At 47.0% G+C, this 22,396-nt stretch overlaps 1 protein-coding gene across 1 annotated transcript in view; it reads left to right on the forward strand.

Annotated features, from left to right (window-relative positions):
* Positions 1-13,298, forward strand: part of LOC129020655 (uncharacterized) — a 34,848-nt gene extending 21,550 nt beyond the window's left edge. The window contains exons 2-3 of the mRNA XM_063657499.1: positions 7,008-7,070; positions 13,085-13,298. Coding sequence (XP_063513569.1) covers positions 7,008-7,070; positions 13,085-13,126 — 105 coding nt within the window. The 3' untranslated portion in view covers positions 13,127-13,298. The remainder of the gene's footprint in view (positions 1-7,007; positions 7,071-13,084) is intronic.
* The last annotated feature ends 9,098 nt before the right edge of the window (positions 13,299-22,396 follow it).

Raw genomic sequence — 22,396 nt, forward strand, 5'->3', positions numbered from 1 at the left:
GAAAGCTTTGTAGTAACACAGCAGCTCTCAGCTGAGGCTCACTTCTCTAACACAAGTGCTTCCCAGCATGCACTGATAACACTCGGCCACGCAGGGAGAGAGGAGCTGATAAGGCCACATGCACATCAGAAAATGATGCCTTTTAAATGCAACAGCCACCTTACTCTGGAGCTAAATCACAGCACTGAAAAATATCTACAGGTACCTATGGAGGAGGAAGATAAAAGAAAAAATACCTTTTTTTGGATGGAAAATAAGAAGCCAAGAAGAATAAGGTTTTCATGTGTGGACTATGTGAAGGTCCCACGATTGCCATCAAGACCACCATTATGGAAGCATCTTCTTCACTGGCCAATGGACATCAGTGCAAGGACGGTTGTGCGTGGAAAAGAGGAGGCAGAAGGGCGGGAGGGACCTGGTCAGCCTTCAGAGTGAGCAGACTCTAAACTTGACTTCTGCCTGGCCCATCGGATCATACTGCTCATGCAGTCCGTTTGGGTTTTGTTTCCTTTGGGGACCTCTTTCACTCCCACAAATATCCTACAACCCTTGAGTAGTAATTCAAACTCATCAGAGATTAAAATAGTCAGAACTGGTTATGGTAAAAGGGAGCTGAAACAGTGAGAAAGGGAGGAGAAGGGAAGAAAGATTAAGGCAGACAAGGGAACCTGTGGAGAGAGTGAGAGCTAGAGACAGAAGGAGAGAAGAGGCAGGGCCGTGGAAACAGACACACCATCTCTCCAAGTCCTTCTCAAAGATACTGGAAGAGTTCTGGAAGCCGAACAGGTATGGAACACGGCAAGCAGTGGAATGGATAGCTTAGCCTGTTTTCTGGATTTTTAGGGCCCCAGGTCACACACCCTGGAATTTCTTATGTTGTCCTTTTTATCTTTATTACCCATCCCAGGCCTAGATTTTCAGCCTGCAAAGGCACTCTTGCTTTCATCAAAACCAGAATTCCCACTGTGTTTTTGTCAAGCATCTTTGCCTTCCTCCTGGGATTCTCATCTGCCTTTTGTTTCAATTCCATATCTGTCTACCCTGTCTTCTTCTTCTTCTTTTTTTTTTTTTTGTCTCACTCTGTCACATAGGCCAGAGTGCAGTGGTGTGATTTCAGCTCACTGCAACCTCCGCTTCCTGGGTTCAAACAATCCTCGTGCCTCAGCTTCCCAAGTAGCTGGGATTATAGGCATGCACCACCATGCCCAGCTAATTTTTTTATTTTTGGTAGAGATGGGGTTTCACCATGTTGGTCAGGCTGGTCTCCAACTCCTGGCCTCAAGTGATCCACCTCCCTCGGCCTCCCAAACTGCTGGGATTACAGGTGTGAGCCACTGCACCCAACCAGCTCTGTCTTCTTCTTTAGGTCAGAATTGTCTTGATGCCTTCCCAGACCACAGCTGGTCGGCTGCTTCTTCCACCACTTTGACGGAACTCAACTCAGTCCATCGTCTCCAGCCCATACAAGGAACCCCAGTTGGCCAGCAAGGTCTCCCTGACAGGGGAAGGGTTTCTCTAAGCTCAGAGGGGTTGACAAAGTGGAAACCGCCCACTCTGGAGGTGGCCTCTTCTCCCCAAGGCCAGCACAGAATTCTCCTGGGCGGTGGCATTCTCTTAGAGAGCATCTTGATGCAGATGAAGGGTGCTATATAAATCAATGGATCATAAGTCTGTTGGACAGCACTTATATAGGTAAATGCATGTATGTTATTCACTCAGTGAACCTTCTTAAAAAAGATAATATGCTCAATATCTCACCGTGCTGACATATTTCAACTCAATTGATAATGGGTCAGGATTGAGCAAAGCTTACAGAGTGAATTACCTTTTAGCCATCCCTTCCAGTTTAGGGTTGCAGTCACCAACAAAATCAATGTCGAAGGATTCTTGTTGTCTCAGGCAATACCAACAGTGACTCCTAATGAAATAAACCATTGAAGCCTTTTAATCAGACCACCTGCCTAAAAGGAGGAAGCCATCCAGAGGAGGCTGGGGCTCTAGGGACCTATTTTCCCCTTACCGGTCAACGCATGAGTGATTCTTTAATTGTAGTAATGATGTGCTTACCCTGGACCCAGACACTCGGGCAGCAAGAGGCAGCAATTCTCTGGGGCAGAGGGTTGGCGTGACCTCAGCTGGAGCTGCACAGGTCCCCGAGCAGGGCTGCATCACCAGGGGCCGTGCAAATGCCTCCAGGTTAGGGGCCTATTTGACTCCCAGACATGTGATAAATCTCTATTGAAAGAAAGCCCTGCAATAAATGAGCCCTGCTCTACATCTGAATTCTAGGGTCACTGTTAAAAAATAGGAGCTGGCTGCAAATGTGTGACTGTCAATGGGCTTCTGCCTCTACCCCTTGCTCTTCCCTCCTCTCCGACCTGCAAATTTCTGAAAAATTAGCTAACATCACCGTAAATATATTTAAGTATTAGGAAGCTGAAGGGAGTCCAAAAACACCAGAATTGACCTAGAAGCTCTCTGCAAGGCTCTCTTTTGTGTCCACTGATTCACTCTGAGGCACATTTATGGTTTCCTTCTTCTTTATGGATCATCGCTGGATTTTCTTTGGAAATTCATCTTTCCCTCATGCTCCTGTCTGAGTGTGCTCTTCTCTTAGCTCCGTGGTGGACCTAGGATTCAGGTCCATATTAGTCTGTTTTGCATTGCTATAAAGGAATATCTGAGGCTGGGTAATTTACAAAGAAAAAAGGTTTATTCGGCTCATGGTTCTGCAGGCTGTACAAGCATGGCACCATGAATTTTTTATGGAGAGGCCTCTAGAAGCTTTTACTCATGGCAGAAGGTGGAAGGGGCAGGCATGTCACATGGCAAGAGGGAGCAAGAGACATGCTCGGCTCTTTTAAACAACCAGCTCCCACGTGAACTAATAGAGTGAGGACTCACTCTTTACCATGGTGAGCTCACCAAGCCATTGATGAGGGATCCACGCCCATGACCCAGACATCTGCCATCAGGCCCCACCTCCAACACTGGGGATCACATTTCAGCATGAGATGAAGAGGGGACAAAACATTCCAATGATATCAAGGTCTAACTTGGTCAATAGTTGATTCCCTAATGAATCTCATCCTGTCAACCAGAGTGTCAACTCAGGACTTCTAATGGGGTGACTAACAGAGAAAGGCCTGGTTCTCTCTTTCCGATCAGACATGGACCTGTGGAGTGTGTTTCTGGTTGGTCATTAGCTGGTGAAAAGCCCATCTGAAAATGTGACCCACACCAAGGAAGTTGAGATAAGAGGCTAAGGCAGTGATTCCAAGCCTCAGGATTCCTACCTGAAGTTCTGACCCCCAAGCAAGATCTTGGATTATTTGGTTTGTGAGCCAAGAAGTTCCCTCTTCACTCTGGCCACTTAGGCTTGGTTTTCTCTCCCTCTTTGTCCTCTTCCTCCCTCCTCCTCCTCCTCCCTCCTCCTCCTTCTCTTTCTCCTTCATCTCTTCTTCTTCTTCCTCCTCCCTCCTCCTACTTCTGTTTCTCCTTCATCTCTTCTTCTCCTTCTCCTTCTCCTTCTTCTTCCTCCTCCTCCTTCTCCTCCTTCTTCTTCCTCTTCTTCTTCTTCTCTTTCTTTTTCTCCTACTTTTCCTCTCTCTCTCTCTCTGTTGTCACAGGCAATCAAAGAATCCTAATGGATTTCACCCACCTACGAGGAAAAACCCATGAGCATTGGGAAATAAGGCTTCTTTCCAACTGAGGAAGAAGCCCTTCCTGGGAATCCACTGAGGAAGGGCTCCCGTGCTCCTGTGACCACAGCACCAATCCATGAGGCTACTGGTTTTGAGTACTAACCAATAAATTTACAAAAAGCCTTTTAAAAAGCCCTAGGAAAGAATTTAGGGCACAGATGGGAAGGGAACTGCCTTTCTTGGAAAACAAATTAAAATAAAAGCCACTATCTGTGTAGCTGGTCATACTCAGAGGCACATGATCCCTTGAAGTCCCATTTTTCTGATTGATGATGATGGCTACAGAGAGGAGCTCCTGCTGTGGATAACTTTGTTGAATCCCCAGGGTGTCTAGAATGGCCAAGAATGAGTCTCTCAGCAGCCAGCACCCCTTAACACTCCCCGTGAAAGATCTTTCGGGTCCCTAGAAAAGATCCGTTCATACTCTGGATAGCTGGATCAGTGGAGATGACAAATAAGGTAATCAGGCATGCCAGTAAGTTGGAAGAAACCAAAGTCAAATCAACAGCGTATGAGTTCTCCTTTCCCTTGGGTCTATGTAGAAGCTTCCTAGATGTCGGAGCACCCAGACCCCAATAACTTCCTCTCACCCCCAGCCCTCTTTTGGGGCCAGTGCCATGGGACCAGTTAGTGCAATGGAGGTCCAGCATTCCGCAGGATCCTTGAGTAGGAAGCTGGTGGAGCACCCACCGCCCTTTGTCTACCACGGTGATGAGTGGTTGTTGACACGGCTAAACAAAGGTATTATTAGTAGATTACATCTGAGAGGCTGGACTCGTGCAGAAACAGGGCAACAAGAGCCCTGGGCCCTGCTCAGCCCCCAATTAGTCCACAAAAGCCTAAACCACCAGGTCAGGGATAAAAGTGAATAAATGTTTCTAAATTCTTATCTTAAACACACTTAAGCTTGAAGCTATTTAACTGGGGCTTTAAAAGCATGTGAGCTTCCTGGAGCCCAGCTACCTGCCTCATTCTCTTGCTCTTATTTTTGCTTTTATCCTTTTAGTCTTGAAGAAGCCTAATTAGAAGCTTGAACAGGGCTCTCTCTCCCTGCCCTTAAATCAGTAATTGGCTTCAGTGCAGAGACTGTCAGGAAATTAACACATCACAACATGACAGCTGTTAATTTTTTCTCCTTATTTGTCATATGAATCACCGCTGATTTGCCGGAGTGCATAACAAATTAGTGGGCTGTAATCAGCGGCCTCTCTTCTGTGAGCTGCACCTTCCCTTTTTTTTCCCTTTTTCCCCCCTCTCTCTCTTTTTCTCTCTCCCCCTACAGTCCATTACTTCACTGCCTCAGCAGAGATGACTGTTCCTAGGTGTGTCATTGTCAATAAATCAGAATAAGCAAATGCTAAAAGCGCAAGAAGCTCTTTAAACTTTGATGAAGGCTTTTAGTTACATTTTTAAACTTACACTCATAACTTGAATCTTTTTTTTTTAAATTGTCACTCCCTGGTAGTGATAGACTGTCAGGTTTCCAGTCATTTCCTCATCCAACGTGCCAGGGAAGGTGGAACTCCAAGTGTCATTTGCACAAGTTCTGGCTGACGGAGGAGGTGGAAGAGGTGTTAAGGAAGGCAGGGAAGGGAGAGATATCAGAGATTCCAACAGGGTCAGACCAAGGCACTTTCCCTTTTGAGTGAGAGATTTAGGGGAGGCCAGGTATGGTGGCTCACGCCAGTAATCCCAGCAATTTGGAGGCCGAGGTGGGTGGATCACTTGAGGTCAGGAACTCGAGACCAGCCTGACCAACATAGTGAAACCCCATCTCTATAAAAAAACACAAAAATTAGCCGGGCATGGTGGCATGCACCTGTTGTAGTGCCAGCTACTTAGGGAGGCTGAGGTGGGAGAATCACTTGAACCTGGGGGCAAAGGTTGCAGTGAGTCAAGATTGCGCCACTGCACTCCAGTCTGGGCAACAGAGTGAGACCCTGTCTCACAAAAAAAAAAAAAAAAAAGAGCGAGATTTAAGGGAGAGAGAAAAACAGGAGGAAGAACGGGAGGTGAACACACAGGGTGGGAGGAAGAGATATGGATTCTAGAATCTCATCCTCCTCAACCTTTCCAACTTGATTTATTGTCCACTATATCTGGGTCATTTGAGGAGTGTGGGCCTTTGTTTGAATGCCTTGGTAGGGACAGCCAGGACTACCAAACAGAGTCATGGGTTCTCAGACTTTATTCCTCATTCAGCCTGGCAGAAGACCTATTGGTGGGCCTTAAATTCAACACTTATCGCCTCCTGAAAGGAGGGAGCATAGGAAGGATGGTAGCACTGGAAGGCTTCACCATGTGGGTTTCCGTCCTAGACCCTAAGATTTGCCAAACAAATCTGTGTTCTCTGCATCCATACTATGGATGCAGAAGGGGAAGGCACTTCTTCCTTCTTCCTTCTCAGCCTGGACCTATTGTACTGACAAGCCCATGTCTTTCTAACCTGGGGCCAGTAGGGAGTTGGTGGTGGCTTCACATTGGGGCACCACCTCTCAGGGACCTATCAGCATGTTCTCTTGGCTATTACAGACTGATGTTAAACCTAGGGGTGAGAGTATTTCAGGGGTGAATTTCTTTTTTCCTTTCATTTACTACCCATCCATGCATCCACGCATGCACCCATCCACCAATTCATCCATTCATTAAATCACCAATTTGTCCATCAACCCATATATCCATTCATCCACCCACCTATCTATCCATCCATCCATCTACCCATCCACCCATCTATCCACTCATTCATCCATCTATTTACTCATCCATCCATCCACCCATCCATCCATCCATCCATCCATCCATCCATCCATCCATCCATCTCCATCCATTATCAGTGTACTTTGCATGCAGCAGCATGGCATGAGCCCAGTGCATGAACAGGAGGTCAGAGGAAGAGTGTGGGAAATGCTATCTATCTCAAGATAAGCCCCTCTCAAGGTACTCCAGGGTGTCCCCATGGTGGACATGGAGGAGGGTGAAAAAGCCTTGCATTCTTAAGCATAGCCATAAGCAGGTGGGTTATTCTATGTATCCATATTTGTCTTAAGTCACCCTTTTCCCAAGAGTTACACTAATGACTTTCTTGCACTGAATTCTAATTTGGCTACTTGAGAGTTGAGTTTAGTTCAGTTTATCGAGTACGTTGGCAGGACTATTATGCACTAGATACTAGTTTAGGAGAAAAAAATTCAATAAATTAGGGTCTATGCCCTTGAAAACTATACAGGTTTTAGAGAAGCTGTCATAATTTTAAAACTATGTTTTGTTTGTTTGTTTGTTTGTTTTTCAATTCTCAACACCCAGGACGTGGAATGTATGCCCTGCAGACTGGTCTTTTTCCTGAGAGCTGAGATGTCCTGTCCTAAGGTACCCAAAACAGTCTTCTAAACATCAACCATTTTAATAGATAGAGCCATGAGGTCTTGCTCATGTGAAAGCCACTGAAATCTTTTGGAAATATAATAATTGTCTTTTTTTTGCTTGTGATAATTTATGAATGTTCAATGTATTCAAATACAGTTTAATATGCTGCATCTTATAAAAATCACTGCTGAGAAGGTTTCTCTCTAATGTCATTTTTGTAAGCTCCAAGAAAGGGTTTTTGAGCAAAATACCAATTTTACAATTACTCCATTGAATCCTAATTTAAGAAAAGAATCATTTATTCATTATGTGAGGTGGAATGAATTTTCCAGGAGAGACTAAGATTGACAGTAATGAAGTAGGAGCTTTGCAGAAGAAGAGGTAGTGGGAGTTTTGAAATTCTGGGACCAGCGCCAGGCCCACCATAGGTACGGACACCTGGCTGGTTTTGAGGGCCCCCACAGGAGTGGGGCATATCAGGTTAGATGCCTCTAAAGACAATAGGGATGGATTCAATAAATGTTTCCAACACTTGGTAGAATCCAGTGGACCAATGAATCCTGCTACCTGCTGGCTGGCCCTTGAGGGCAAGGGCGCTCTTCCTCCACCCACTAGTATCTCTCCAGCACAAGATGACTTCACTGTCCTCCCATTCCTGCTGTCTTCGACCTGTAGTCATCTTCTATTCCTGTGTTATACAGAGCTTGCTTTTCTCTGAGCACATCCTTTGTACTCCTCTCCCTTCTAAATTGCTGTATGGAAGCCATGTTTTTTGATAAACAAACCTCCTTAAATACACCTTCAACGTCCATGCTACAGTGAATGCTGTGGTCTTGGTGATACACTTTAGGAAGAAACTTTCCCTGCACCCCTCGAGGGTGGCATGTCAGGATCAGGAGTTTATGTCTTCTTTGTATCCCAAGCCTTTTGAAAACTATTTCTACTTCTGCCTCTGCACCTTTTAGATTAGCACCATCTGGCTCTGCTACCCTCTACTTCTTGTGATCCCCAGTATTTACCAATCTCCTGGGCACTTTTGCCATTCACCAGGAATCATGAGAACTGGGTCAACATCCTCCTCTACCACCAAATATTGTCATTATGAAGAGTGAACTCAGCTTTAACAAGGATGATCTGTAGCCTATCACTGTTGTGTTACAGATGACTGATCCACTTGTCCATCTCAGTGACCTTACCCTACTTTAGCCAGCCAGCCAGGTGCTGGACCATCTGTGCCCCTAGGTGCACCATACCTTCTCCCCAAAACTACAACTCTCTCAAATCTTGAATGCTAGAACCATCTCATTCTTAGGTCCAATGTCTTATCCTAGCTCTCTTAAAGATTTCCTCATTTTTGTACATTCACTTCTATTTTTCTGAGACTTCTGGGTCTTGGATGCTGATATGGTTTGTATTCCCACCCAAATTTTGACCTGTCGTCCCAAGATGTCAAGGGAGGGACCTGGAGGGAGGTAATTGGATCATGTGGGAGGTTTCTCACATGCTGTTCTCATGATAGTGAGGGAGCTCTCACAAGATCTGATGGTTTTATAAGGGGCTCTTCCCCCCTTCACTTGCTTGCTCTCTGTCTTGCTGCTTTGTAAAGAAGGTGCCTTGCTTCCCCTTCACCTTCTGCCATGATTGTAAGTTTCCTGAGGCCTCCCCAGCCATATGGAACTGTGAGTCGATTAAGCCTCTTGTATTAGTCTGTTCTCATGCTGCTATAAGGACATACCCGAGACTGGGAAATTTATAAAGGAAAGAGGTTTAATTGACTCACAGTTCTGCAGGGCTTGGGGGGCCTCCGGAAACTTACAATAATGGCAGAAGGGGAAGCAAACATGTCCTTCCTCACATGGTGGCAGCAAGGAGAAGTGCAGAGTGAAGAGAGTGAAGATGGTTATAAAACCATCAGATCTCATGAGAACTCACTCACTATCATAAGAACAGCATGGAGGTAACTGCCCCCATGATTCAATTACCTCCCATTGGATCCCTCTCATGACACGTGGGGATTATGGGAACTACAGTTCAAGGTGAGATTTGGGTAGAAACACAGCCAAACCCTATCACCTCTTTCCTTTATAAATTACCCAGTCTTGAGTATTTCTTTATAGCAGTGTGAAAACAAACTAATACAGATGCCAATACTATTTTCCTTCTGAGCCGTGCCTTCTCCCTTTGTTTCTCCATCTCATCTCCGTGGTCTTTTGTTTCAACCATTCTCATGCCACTGAGTCTCCTCTATGACGCTCCTCCTTTGCTTGTTTATGCCTCACCCAGGCAAATTCTTATTCCTGAAGCAATCTCTTCATTCCCCGCCTCTATTTTCACTCTGAGTTGGCAAGGACTACTGGAGAAACATCAAGCAAACTTTGCAAAGTTTGCAAACTGGAGGCACCACAAACACAAGTTCTTTAGGTGCTGATGAGTCTTCTGCACTGATGACCACTCCTGCAAGGTTTCTCTCCAGGACAGTAAATCCTCTGAGTGGTTATTCCAAAACTCCTCAATGGTTTTCCAGTCTCTTACTGCCACCTCCCTCCCTCACCCTTCTCCTTCTCTCCCCTCTTGGTGGGAAACTTGTCCCCATGTTGAAAGTAGGTCTCCTACCCCCACCTCCCTCCCTCATCCTCCTCCTTCTCTCCCCTCTCGCAGCAGAAAGCCCATACCCTAGTGTTGGAGGTAGGGCCTCTCAATTTCCCTCTGCTCCAGTCTTCCCATTCCTGCCCCCTGAGCACCATGGCTGGGTCGATTTATTCATATATATATATATATATATATATATATACACACACACACACACACACACACACACACACACACATATTACCCAGGCTGGAGTGCAGTGGCGTGGTCTCAGCTCACTGCAAAGTCTACCTCCTGGGTTCAAGCGATTGTCCTGCCTCAGCCACCCAAGTAGCTGGGATTACAGAAATGCACCACCACACCCAGTTGATTTTTGTATTTTTAGTGGAAACGAAGTTTCACCGTGTTGCCCAGGCTGGTCTTGAACTCCTATCCTCAGATGATCCACTCATCTGGGCCTCCCAAAGTGCTGGGATTACAGGTGTGAGCCACTGTGCCCAGCTATCTTCTAGATTTTATCATCTCCCACTTTTTCTCTCTCTTTGCTTATTCCTTCCAACAATTAAGCATACTTAAACATCTCCCACCTTTATGAAGAAAGATATCTCCTACAGCCCTAAGGACCTTTTTGTCCTCACAACCAGCAAGTTTCTAAAGAGTTATCATCTCTTGCTGGACCCACTTCTCATAGCTCCATTCCCTCTTTAACATACTACTGTTTGACATTGGAGCCCTCCATCTCTCACCAAGATTGCTTAAATGCTTGCAGACAGATAACACTTTTCAATTTTTAGCTAACCTGTTTTATTTTTCTGCAAACATGAGGGCATAACTACCTCTTGAAAATTTGACTTACGAGACACCACAGCCTCTCTGGGTTCTTTCTTTGCTACCTTTCTGGCCATTCCTTTTTGGGCTCCTTCGGAGACTTACTTCTCATGATCTCCTCTCTCTTTCTCTCCCTCTCTCTCCCTCTCTCTTTCTCTCTCTCTCCCTCTCTCTTTCTCTCTCTCTCTCTCTCCATACAATATGTCATTTCCTTGGGGTTTTATTGTATTTTTTCTCTTTACCCTGCATACTCTGTAGGCAAGCTTGGCCTCTCCTTTTGGGCTTCTAATATGACTTTAAGCCTAAGCTTTCTGGGCATCTACTCTTGGATATCTCATGAGTATCTCCAAAGCGAACCTGCCATCTCTCTCCCCATCTTCAATGGACTTCGGTTATTTTCTAGGGATGAATGACAAGAGGTCATCCTGGGTTTCTTCCTCTCCAATACAGCCACTGTCTAATCAATCACCGAATTATATTGATTCCCCCATCTGTCCATTCTTGCCGTTCCCACTGCCATGACCCTGATCCACCACCACTACTTTCTGTCATTTGATTAATACAACAGCTTCCATCTTGCCAGCCTTCACTATACCCAACATATTCCACACTGCAGCCAGCATCCTTTTTCTCAATGCAATTTTATTTATTTATTTTGAAATAGAGTATTGGTCTGTTGCCCAGGCTGGAGTGCAGTAGTGCAATCATGGCTCACTGCAGGCTTGACCTCCTAAGCTCAAGCAATTCTCCCACCTCAGCCTTCTGAGTAGCTAGGACTACAGGTGTGCCCCACCATATCTAGATAATTTTTTAAATTTTTTGTAAAGACAGGGTCTTGCTATGTTGCCCAGGCTGGTCTTGAATTCCTGGGCTCAAGCGAAATTTGACCTCGTCGCTTGCACACTGAGACACTGCTGCAGACTGTCCTCATCCTTGACACGGTTTACAAAGACCTTTATGATGAGACATCAGCCTAGGGTGGGTCCTCATTTGCCCACCCACATCACAGGTTCTAATCCAGAAACACTGAATTCATTCAGTTTCCTGAAGTTCTGATTTTTCTCTCCTCTCTAGGCCTTTGTCCATGGTATTTTCTCTACCTAGAACACCGCTGTCTACCCATTTACTCCTCAGGTTTAAGCTTCACTGTTGCTTCCTCTGTGTAGCCCTCCCTAATGTCTCTCCCCACCTCCCAATCTCCCAACCCAGAGATTGGGGCCTGGGTTTCTGTTATTAGCATCACAGCCGGATGTGGCAGCTCACATCACGTGGCCTTGATGATATGTCTGTGCCACATCAGGCCCCACTCCGAGAAGACAGTACTCTGTGTCGGGGTAGAAGCTCCATTGTGTTCATTGCTGGAGCCCTGCCAAGCACCACGCCTTGCCCAAATAGTTTCCCTGGAGGTGTCAGTCGAGTTGGTCAGATGCCTTAGTCATCAGTATCCACAGGGACAGACCTGAAGGTGCCTTTTCATATCCTTGCCTGCAAGTCAGTCTGTGTCTTAGACTCTAAAGTTTGGAATTAAATTTATTATCTAAATATCTTTTGGATTTTATCTAATTTTCTAAGACAGCTGGGTCAATGAAAGTATTTCTATATCCCCAGATAAAAACTTACAAGCACTTAGATTCTGCACGAATCTAAGTAGCTGATGATTTCAATCTCCTAGCAGATGCTTGGCCCTGCAATAGGCCCAGCTGGGCTGTGCTGTAGGGCTACTGCCCCTCTCACATGTTGGAACCCACCCCTGGTATTCTGGAGAAGCCCTCTCAGATAGAATTATTTTCAGTTCAGCAGTTCCCGAAACCCTAGAGCCTGTAGAGGGAAAAACAGAAATGATTTCCAGTCCAGGGCAAAGTGAGGCTGGATGGAAAAAGAGAGAAAGTCAGTTGTTGGACGGCATCAAAAGTCAGCCTGTTCTATTAGGCAAAAATAAACAGAGGCAAGCAGAAACCAAACAAGACAAAAATGCTCATTAGCTGCTCCAACCCAGGCCACCCACTTCGTTGAACTGACCACATTACTTCAAGATTCCCTACACATGGCCCCACCCTTCCCTGCTCTCCCCAGGGGTAGACACGGCATCAGAGTGGAAAGGAAGAGACCAGCTCAAACCAGAGTAACCTCCATACCCCACTTCCAAAGCTGCCCAGAGATGGGCTTTGGCAGCAAATCCAACAAGACATCAGTCGTGGGGGAGTTCCCTGCCTGGCCACCTCAGTTTCTCCTTGATAGTACAGACTCATTGTTATCTGTTTACGGAAATGAGCCTAAAACAGGGGTCAGAACAGATCAGTATCTGTGGGGAAGGGCAGCATTCTTTGGAGAGGCATATTCAGGATTCATTATCTCTTTATAATTAAAAACAAACTATTTTTCCCCATTAAACTTTACAGAAAGTTAAGTCCAATTAAAGCATCTGGCCTCCTTAGGGAGTGCAGAGATAGCGTCCTCATTAGCTCTTGCAGTGACTCTTGGGGTTGGGGGAGGAAGGGCATGAAGATTTTACTTTGTTCACTGAGTTTTTTCCTCACTCCACCGGCATGTGAAGGTGGGGACCTGCACATTTTGCTCACCACTGTATTCTTGACTCCTAGAACAGAGCCTGGCACGTGTCGGACAACTGTGGAGGGAACTGATGAGTGAAAGAGAGAATGGAGAAATGAATGAATCAGCATAAGCCCCACAGGGACGAAGACTGTAACTGGAGCACCCTTTCATCCCCACTGCTGGACACAGGGTGGGGAACACTAAATGTGCACTATGCATTGTTTATCGAAACAGGCTCTACATCAAAATAAAAAACAAAACAAAAAAACAGGAAGCTTTTCTAGATCAAGGCTAGCGTTTTACAGTTGAGATACAGAAGCCCAGGGAAGAAGGGAGATTTGAGATTTGCTTGTAGCCTCTGAGCTGGTCAGCTGGGAGGCTCTGGACAAGGTGGGGTTGTTGAGCCCCAGGTAAAAGCCCCACCCAGCCCCTCTTCTTGCTGTCTGCAACAGGGCAGCCACACTCTGTGCTCACCAGGGAGTCTTATCTGGAGTTCGAGTCCCAAGACCGGACCTTCGGGTCCTCCCAATAGAAAGGCAGAGATCTTTCCTCACGAATACGTTGGGCCCTTGCGGCTCCCTCAACTCTCAGCAGCCGCCACAGATCCATTCTCCTCTCTGGCCCCAAGAGCACACCTGCTTGCAGGTTTCTGGATAGGGCTAAAATGAAACCAGGACAGGTATCAGGTGAAGGGCCGAGGTCTAGGCATAAGGGGTGCTGCTTTGCCCAGAGAGGCCCAGATGAGCCAGCCTTGATTTGCAGCACTTGGAAGAGCCCCTGCGGTTTTTGGCAACACAGGACAATAGGTGAACTCCCAGGAAAGTCACTCTCCTTCCAGGCCCAGCCCAAATGCTACCTCCTCCAGAAGGCTCTGCTGCCTCCAGCACTGGTGTGATGTACCCCTGCTTGGTGGGAGTCCCCTCCTCTGGGTCTCCAGTCACTTCTCAGTGGCCTCCCTCAGCTTGTTCATCTGTCTCTGCATAGGACTGTGTGCGTCAACACCAGGACAATGTTTCTGGTCTTCTTTGAAACTTCTGTGTCCAGCACAGTGCCTGACTCCAAGCAGGTACTCGGGAAATACTTCTGACAAGTAGACAAGGCTTCTCTGCATCTTTAGGACCAGAGAAGCCAAAAGAAACTGAAAAGATGCTCTATAAGAGGCTCAGGGGTTACAGGGGGAAAGGCTGTGAAGGAAAAGGACGCGGCCCTGGCCAACAAGCTGAGATCTCTGGCTGTCCTGTCGCCTTCCTGGGCCTCAGGGCCACAAGGCTGCCGGATGCAGTGGGACTGACCCCTGGTGTCCACCCTGGGACAGTCAGATCACATGATCCACATTAGATAAGAAGAGCAGATATACACCTTTGTTTAAGATGCCACATGCCTGATCAAAGTAAAGGCTGTTTACTCAACCACTTGTTAAACTCAGGAATAGCAGACTTGCTCATCTGAACCAAGCTTGCAGACAGCACTGGAGAGCAGAACTCATGCCCGAGGACTTTCCCCGGAGCAAAGTCAGGGCTGGAATGCTTGCCAGGATGGCTTGGGAGGAGGAAGGAAGTGGCAGTGCTCGTCCTCAGTTGTGTGTATGTGCTTCTTCTCACCTCTCTTCCCTTCCCCAGTCTCTCCTCTCTTTGCAGGCCATTTTTGGGGCACATACGCTGGGTTTCCTGGGAAGTAGACTCTTGGGAAGGAGATTAGTGTGCAGGAGCTTGCTAATGAGTGCTCCTGAGATCCCATGTATGGCAAGGAAGGAAAAGGAAGGAAACAGGATTGAGCAGAGGAGGAAGTCAGGCTGCCATGAAGTCTCGGCCGAACGCTGCAGCCAGTCCTGCAGAGAGTCCTGAAGATGAGATGCGCCTTCAGAGCTGCCCAGCTCAAGGGAGAGAGTGCCCACTGGGCATCTACATACCCTGTCCCCATCAATCAACACTGGGCGCCATTGACTGCGACAGCAGTAGAGCTTGGGCAAGGCAGTGGTCTTCAGCCAAGGCAATCCCGAAAGGGGCTGGCTGCTGCGGGCTGTCTGTCAGGGACTCTCTCGGCAGAGAGGAGAATGAGTCCCAAAAGGAGGTCTATGCAGCCCCTCTCAGTGGCCACTGCATAGGGGTTGACAGTGAAGGTGATCGGAGTGGCATCAGCCATGGTAGCCAGAGAGCTGTTCAGCTTGATGGGGAAAGGGAGTAAGGAATGAAGACCACAACCCATGTGAATTCTTCTAGTCATGCCTTCTCTAACCCCCAGCACATTAATTTTGCCTGGCTTAGGAGGGAGTCAAGTGTCAAATTTAAGGCTATTCTACTTTTTTTTCTTTTAATTCTATTTCCATAGGTTATTGGGGAACAGGTGGTGTTTGGTTACCTCAGTAAGTTCTTTATTAGTGATCTGTGCACCCATCACCCAAGCAGTATACACTGCACCCAATTTGTAGTCTTTTATCCTTCACCCCCATCCCACCCTTCCCCCTGAGTCCCCGAAGTCCATTGTGTCATTTTTATGCCTTTGCATCCTTATATCTTAGCTTCCACTTATGAGTGAGAACATACGATGTTGGTTTTCCATTCCTGAGTTACTTTACTTAGAATACTAGTCTCCAATCTCATCCAGGTTCCTGCAAATGCCATTAGTTTGTTCCTTTTATGGCTGAGTAGTATTCCATTATACATATATACCACAGTTTAGTTTCTTCATCCACAAGTTGATTGTTGGGCATTTGGGTTGGTTCTGCATTTTGCAACTGAGAATTGTGCTGGTATAAACAAACATGTGTGTGCAAGTATCTTTTTCATATAGTGACTTCTTTTCCTCTGGGATTGCTGGATCAAATGGTAGTTCTACTTTTAGTTCTTTAAGGAATCTCCACGCTGTTTTCCATAGTGGCTCTACTAGTTTCCATTCCCACCAGCAGTGTAGAAGTGTTCCCTGTTCATCACATCCACACCAACATCTATTATTTCTTGGTTTTTTGTTATGGCCATTCTTTCAGGAGTAAGGTGATATCACATTGTGGTTTTGATTTACATTTCCCTGATCATTAGTGAGTTCAGTGAAGTTAGCTTTCTTTATTTTTTGTTTGGCCATTTGTATATATTCTACTTGAACGACCCGCATTCTACAAACTCAGACATCCAACCCGGAAGCCCTTCCTCTTCATTGATCAGAAGGGGAGGAGAGACCTGGAGAGGGGAAAGGAATGGCTCAGGGCCATGCAGCATATGGAGCCAGGAGTAGAGCCACTGATGCTGTCTCCCAGTCTAGGGTTGAGCTGAGAGCACCTTTTTGGCCTATGCCTTGCAGGTGACTATCTTTCTCTCCCATCAACACTGCACTGTAGATCCAACCTGGTGAAATTTTTGCACTTTCACAAAACCCAATTCAAATCAAAAGGATTTTGTGAGTTCTTATTGACTGCTCAGTAGTGTCCTCAGGCTACAAGAAGGCAAGAAATAGAGGAGTCAAGGTGCTGCCTTTGGTATAGAAGACAAGAACCATGGCCAGAGAGTGACCAGTTGTGGTGGCTCACGCCTGTAATCCCAGCACTTTGGGAGGCCTAGGCAGGCGAATCACTTGAGGTCAGGAGTTTCAGACCAGCCTGGCTAACATGATGAAACCCCATCTCTACTAAAAACACAAAAATTAGCCAGGTGGGGTGGTGCGTGCCTGTAATCCCAGATACTCGGGAGGCTGAGGCAGGAGAATTGCTTGAACCTAGGAGGCAGAGGTTGCAATGAGCTGAGATCGCACCACTGCACTCCAGTCTGGGCAACAGAGTGAGAGCTGGTCCAAAACAAAACAAAAGGCATGGCCAGAGAGTAAAAGGAAAGCATGGCCAGGCAGGCCAGAAGCAAACACCCTGCGAGCATATTCCGACCCGAGGGGCAGGTCTACACTGCTCAGGGTGGGCCAGGAGAGAGGCTGTGGAAGAGGCTTGGGAATGACTTTCTGTCCTGGCAGTAGTGTAAGGATGTCAAGAAAGATGTACAGGAGGACAAAGGCATTGGCTAGGGCAGGTGGTCCAGACAGGGCACCCCTACACCTCTTAGCAGAACTTGAGGTGAGCCAGGAAATCACATTGCAGAAGGACAGAATTGTGTCTGATGTTCACTGTGGAGGGCCCCTGTCCTGCCTGGGAAAAGACCACTCTCTTTGGAGTTCAGTCAATGAGTGGTCACAGTGGAGAACAGCGATCCTTGATGCTCTGGTGGCATCCAGAGTTCTGCAGAGGACCTGCCATGGTCAGAGGGTTGTAATTCATAAGGAGGCCACTCGCTGCAGGCAGGCCAAGGCTGCAGAAGGAGACACCAGGGAAACAGAGGGAAGACCACCAGCAGCGGGGACATCCACACGGTAAAGATCACAGCAGCTACAGCCCTGCAGGAATTAAAGCCATTAGAGATTAGAGTCAATGACAGCAAAGGAGAATTTTGGGGGCCTCACTGGGACATTGGGCCATCCCAGGCTTTTCCATGAAGGTGGGGACATCTGGTGCTTTTATGGTGAGGGCCACCCAAGCCAGGCAAGTGTCTTTCCCAGGCTGCTGCAGAGGTGGGTGGCATTGGGTGCTCACAGGCATGGAGTTGGCCAGCAGCAGCCCAGGGGTCATTGTACTTTGCAACATTGCACTTGCACTCCCAAAAAGCTGCATTCCTAGAGCTTCTTCCCAGTTATTTTGGAAAAGGTCAGAGCAACAACTGCAATATCTAGTACCACATCAGCAATCAAACTCCATGCCTGGATTGGCCTTGTTGAGGGGATGATGTTTCTAAGTGGTTGAATGGTGGAACACAGGCCCATTAATGCTGGGGTGACAGGGACTATTGCTGGGTCCCTAGGCTCTCCTTCTACCAACACGTGCCCTATGTAATAGTCATTAGTGCCAGCAACAAGTATTTCTGAAGAAAGGCAAGCAAGCATTAATAGCTAGCTTTGTCAATGAAATGGGACAGACGTTACCTGTGTTGCTGTTGCTCCCAGGGTGGACACCTTTGAAAGAGTGCCTGATTTGCGATCTGCCCTTCTTCATGTTATGGGGACCAACAACATTCCAGGAGGCAGATTGTCTGTCAATCTGAGATTTCTGATGAAACCACAAGGAACAGATTTCCAACCCCATCCAACCCTGCCCTGCCAAGATGGAGAAATTTTTCTAAGTTCGTGAATTCGTAAAGTTGTTTGTTACTGCAGCACAACTTCTCCTATCCTGACTAATACAGCACATCTCTGCTTAAACTCTTCAATGGTTTCCCTGGAAACCACGGTATAATCCCAAATCCCCATCACAGCCTATAAGGCTTTATTTTTCTGCCTCTCTTCCAACTTCATCTTCCACTGGTCCTGCCTTGCTCACTTGGTTTCAGTCACAGTGAACTTTCTGTTTCTCAAATATGCCATGCTTATTCCAGTCCCAGAGTCCTGGCACTTGCTGTTATCTCTGCCTGGGATAATCTTCCTGACCCTCAGCTCTGACTGGATTCAGATCCTCTTAGATACCACCACCTTGAGCAGGCATTTATTTCCCTTACCACTCTGTCTAAAGTAGCCCAGTCACTGTCTATCATAGTAACCTCTTTTAAATTTTCTTTTGAGCATTCATTATTCTCTGAAGTTACTTAGGATTGTAAGTAAAATGCTTCTCTTTTCCCCTGGAATGTGAGACAGGAATCTTATCTCTTGACAGCACCTAGAATAAGGCCTGGTACACAATGAGAGTTCAGTGAACATTTCATGAGTGAATGAATGGATGTGTTATCCATGGAATTCATTGCCTCATAGACAACACACAAAGGAGAGACTAGATGAATGGTTCCATTTTTACAAACAGACAACTCAATGCATCCCAGAAATCCAGCACTGCTGGCCCTACCTAGTTCCTGGCAGGGAACTCAGCTCTGATTTGGAGCACTGACCATTTTCTCCCAGATTCAGGCATGAGATTCACTGTGATAAATGGCCTGAGCTCGTCTTTGCATTTAATGGCAAACCCTGATCCAAGTGGAACTGCAGCCAGGTGGCCCATGGGAGCCCTGGAATATGACTTCCAGGGAGACCACAAAACCTGGACAGGCGGATGCCATTCCAGATACATTAACTCATAATCCCCAGGAAGCGAGCACTTCTGATGAAGGAAGAGGAGGCTTCCCCTCTCACAAACACTAATAGCCGTGGTTAATCCTCATCCCAGGAAAAGGTTCTTGCCCAAGCGTCTGGAGAAGCTTCATCAACGTCAGCACAAGGGCCCAAAGCAGGGACAGATAATGGTTCCAGAAGGTGTCTGCTCAGTGGCCTTCTAGGATTATGGATTGTGTGGGGCCACTGCTGGGGTGGTCCCTGAACAGCAGGGAGACTGGTGCAACCCCAAGCAGCTGCCTGGCTGAACTCACCTGCTTGTTCTTGGTGTCCAGAGGTGGCTGTGGCTGTTTCTGGAATTTCGGATGTGTGCTTTTATGCTCAGTAGGGATGCGGGAGCCTGTGTCTGGGCTCCTAAAGTGAAAAGGGTGGGGCTCCAGTGATTTTGAATCAAGTTGGACGTCCGAGATGCCCATGGAGCCAACCAGGCTGCCTCAGCCCTCCAAATGCATCTCGCTTGAGCTCCTCCTGCTGCCCTGCGACCCTGACATTCACCCCTTCCCCTTTGTCCCCTGCTCTTTTTCTTCTAGCCTTGGCTGAGAACATCCTCCAGGTCTTAAAACCCAGCCTCCTGATTTTTGTTTCTCTCCCCCAGGCTGCGTGGTGCTGGGGGGATCCTGTGTCCTCCCAAATTTCCCATCTTCCCTCTCATGACTACTGCCAAACTCCACCCTAGGTCTTTTCCCCCCAGTTTCTTCTTGCGAGCCAGAACAGAGGCTCTCAAACAGCAGTTCACGCACCTGTGTCATTTGTGTTAAATGAAATAAAAAGAAAGGCCAAGAAGTAAGTTTTTTTAAAAAAAATAATTTTTGAAACAGGTTTTTTTTTCTTTCTTTTTGGAGATGGGATTTTGCTCTGTCATCCAGGGTGGGATACAGTGGTGCAATCATAGTTCACTGAAACCTCAACCTCCTGGGCTCAAGCAACCCTCCCACCTCAGCCTCCCGAGTAGCTGAGACTATAGGCACATGCCACCGCACCCAGCTAATTTTTTCCTTTTTTTTTTTTTTTGTTTTGTAGATATGGGGTTTTGCCATGTTGCCCAGGCCAGTCTTGAATGCCTGTCCTCAAGCAATATGCCCACCTCAGTCTCCCAAAGTGCTGGGATTACAGGCGTGAGCCACCATGCCCAGCCTTCCAAGGAGTTAAGTTTTTCATAAAAAGCTAAATGTATTTTCTTTAAAGGATTATCTGTTATTTGGGGAGCATTTTCATTCCGAGATAACATAGAGATGGTAGCTATTTATGCTCACATTTTTATCATGTGGACTGCACCTGGTATCCCGAAGCCTGAGCACATCCAGGACATGGGACATTTCCTGTTGCTACCTGGAGTGTGTTAGGCTGAGACCTCATCATCCGCCTTTCTGGGTCCTGTGTCCCACAGGGAAGTCTCTGGGCTCGTCTGTCCTCTAACCTCTTGACCCAGGGATGTCCTGCAGGAACCATCATGAGCTCACCCCTCATTCAGTGGATCACATTCATTAGTTCTTTTTCCTCCACTTCTTTGGGCTCCTCCTCCATCTCTCCATGCCACTGCCACTCCCGAAATTCAGAGACCTGTCATCTCCCTCTTACATTGCAGCATAGCCTCCAACTATTCCCAAGCCAGTGCATTTTCAGCTCACCCTCATCCGCCAAGCAAAGGCCAGTGTGGCCATCTAGTTTAAACATGGCTTTAGTCTAGAAGTCACACACTGGAGGCCTTGGGGCTGTGCCCAATAAGGAGACATAGTAGCTACCCAGGGATGGTTTCTTCTTCTTCTCCTTTTCTTTTTGGTCAACATGTGTATGTCGAAATATCAGAAGGCCCTGGCAAGGCTGGGTTTGCATTCTCGCATGTCAGTAATTACCTGGGGCTAAGCTTCCCCTTTTAGGCAGCTGGCCCTGTCCAGTTTGCCCAGATCCTGCCACTGCATGTTGTCTCTCACATGGTGCACTCCATTCACGAAGGTCACCTACCCATCATCTGAAGGCCCTGGTGGCTGCAACCCCTACGTGGTTTCCATCATCTGAAGGCCCTGGTGGCTGCAACCCCTACGTGGTTTCCATCACCCTTCTTTCCAAGAAAAGTAAACCCATAGATTCTGCGCAGAACTGAAAGAAAACTATTCAGTTAGGAGGCTGCTGTTAAGTTCCTTCCATGGTTTGGTGAGCCAGCAATAGCTTTCTGCCTTGACTTCTCTTTCTGTGAAATGGGGACGCAATCAATCTTCATGTCTGGAATACAAAGAGACGCCATGAAGAAGCACATTTACTTTGAATGCTCTGAGCTCGTTGGAGAGCAGGTAACATAAAAATCCAAGGTGTTATTATTAGATAGTAAGAAATTTTGTTCCATGCTAATTAAACTCACACCTTACCACTTCCACACGGGGAAGAGGCAGCATGACAGCCTGACATGTTAGGAGCGGGAAGAGTTCTGCATGCGAGCACAAGACAGGCTGCCTCCTCCTCACCGTGCCTGGCCGTGATGTGTGTGTAAATCTGCCTTCCAGCTCCTTCCTCTCATCCAACCGGGACTCCGACATTTGCAGAGAGGCTGATGGAGCTCTCAGCTCTGCACAGAGCATTGACTGTTCTCCGCGCGTGTTAAGAAGTTGTCAGGCTGGGGTCAGGCAGGTGAAGATTTAGTGAAGCAGCCAACAAAGTTACCCCGCCATTGGGTTGCCACCACTTATGGAAACGCCTGCAGAACGCAAGCGAGAAAACAGATATTTCTCCTGCGATGGCTTTAGCACTCCTTTGGGGATGGGGACATTAAGTCTTCCTCCACCACCAGGAGGCTGCTGACAGGGCTGCCTCCCGAAGACTTGGTAGGGGGCCCCTTGAAGGAGAGTGGACGCCAGCTCTATCGATCCGATTGCCCTATTGCAAGGGACAATTGCATGAGAAAACAGCGGGTTTTTTTTCTCCTCCTTATTCCAGGGCCAAAGAAAAGACTATCCATGGAAGGTAATGTAGCTGTCACCAAGGAGAGAGAAGTGGAAATTCACGGTTCTCTTGTGAGGCAAAGACATCTGTGTTATTGCACCCTAAGCCAATAGTTTTTAAAACAAAGTCATAAAACAAGCTACTGTATATAAAAGAGGTGGAAGCTATGCAGGGCTCCCCCCTACTCTGTGCAGGGATTTGAAAAGAAGCAAACCTTAAAAGAAAAAAAGCAGAATGAGGATGACTGACTACAGGAAGCCTGAGGGATACGGGTGGAGCTAAGAGGTGGTGGGGTGGCTTCC

This window comes from Pongo pygmaeus, chromosome 20, assembly GCF_028885625.2.
Source record: "Pongo pygmaeus isolate AG05252 chromosome 20, NHGRI_mPonPyg2-v2.0_pri, whole genome shotgun sequence".
NCBI classification, from domain to species: domain Eukaryota; kingdom Metazoa; phylum Chordata; class Mammalia; order Primates; family Hominidae; genus Pongo; species Pongo pygmaeus.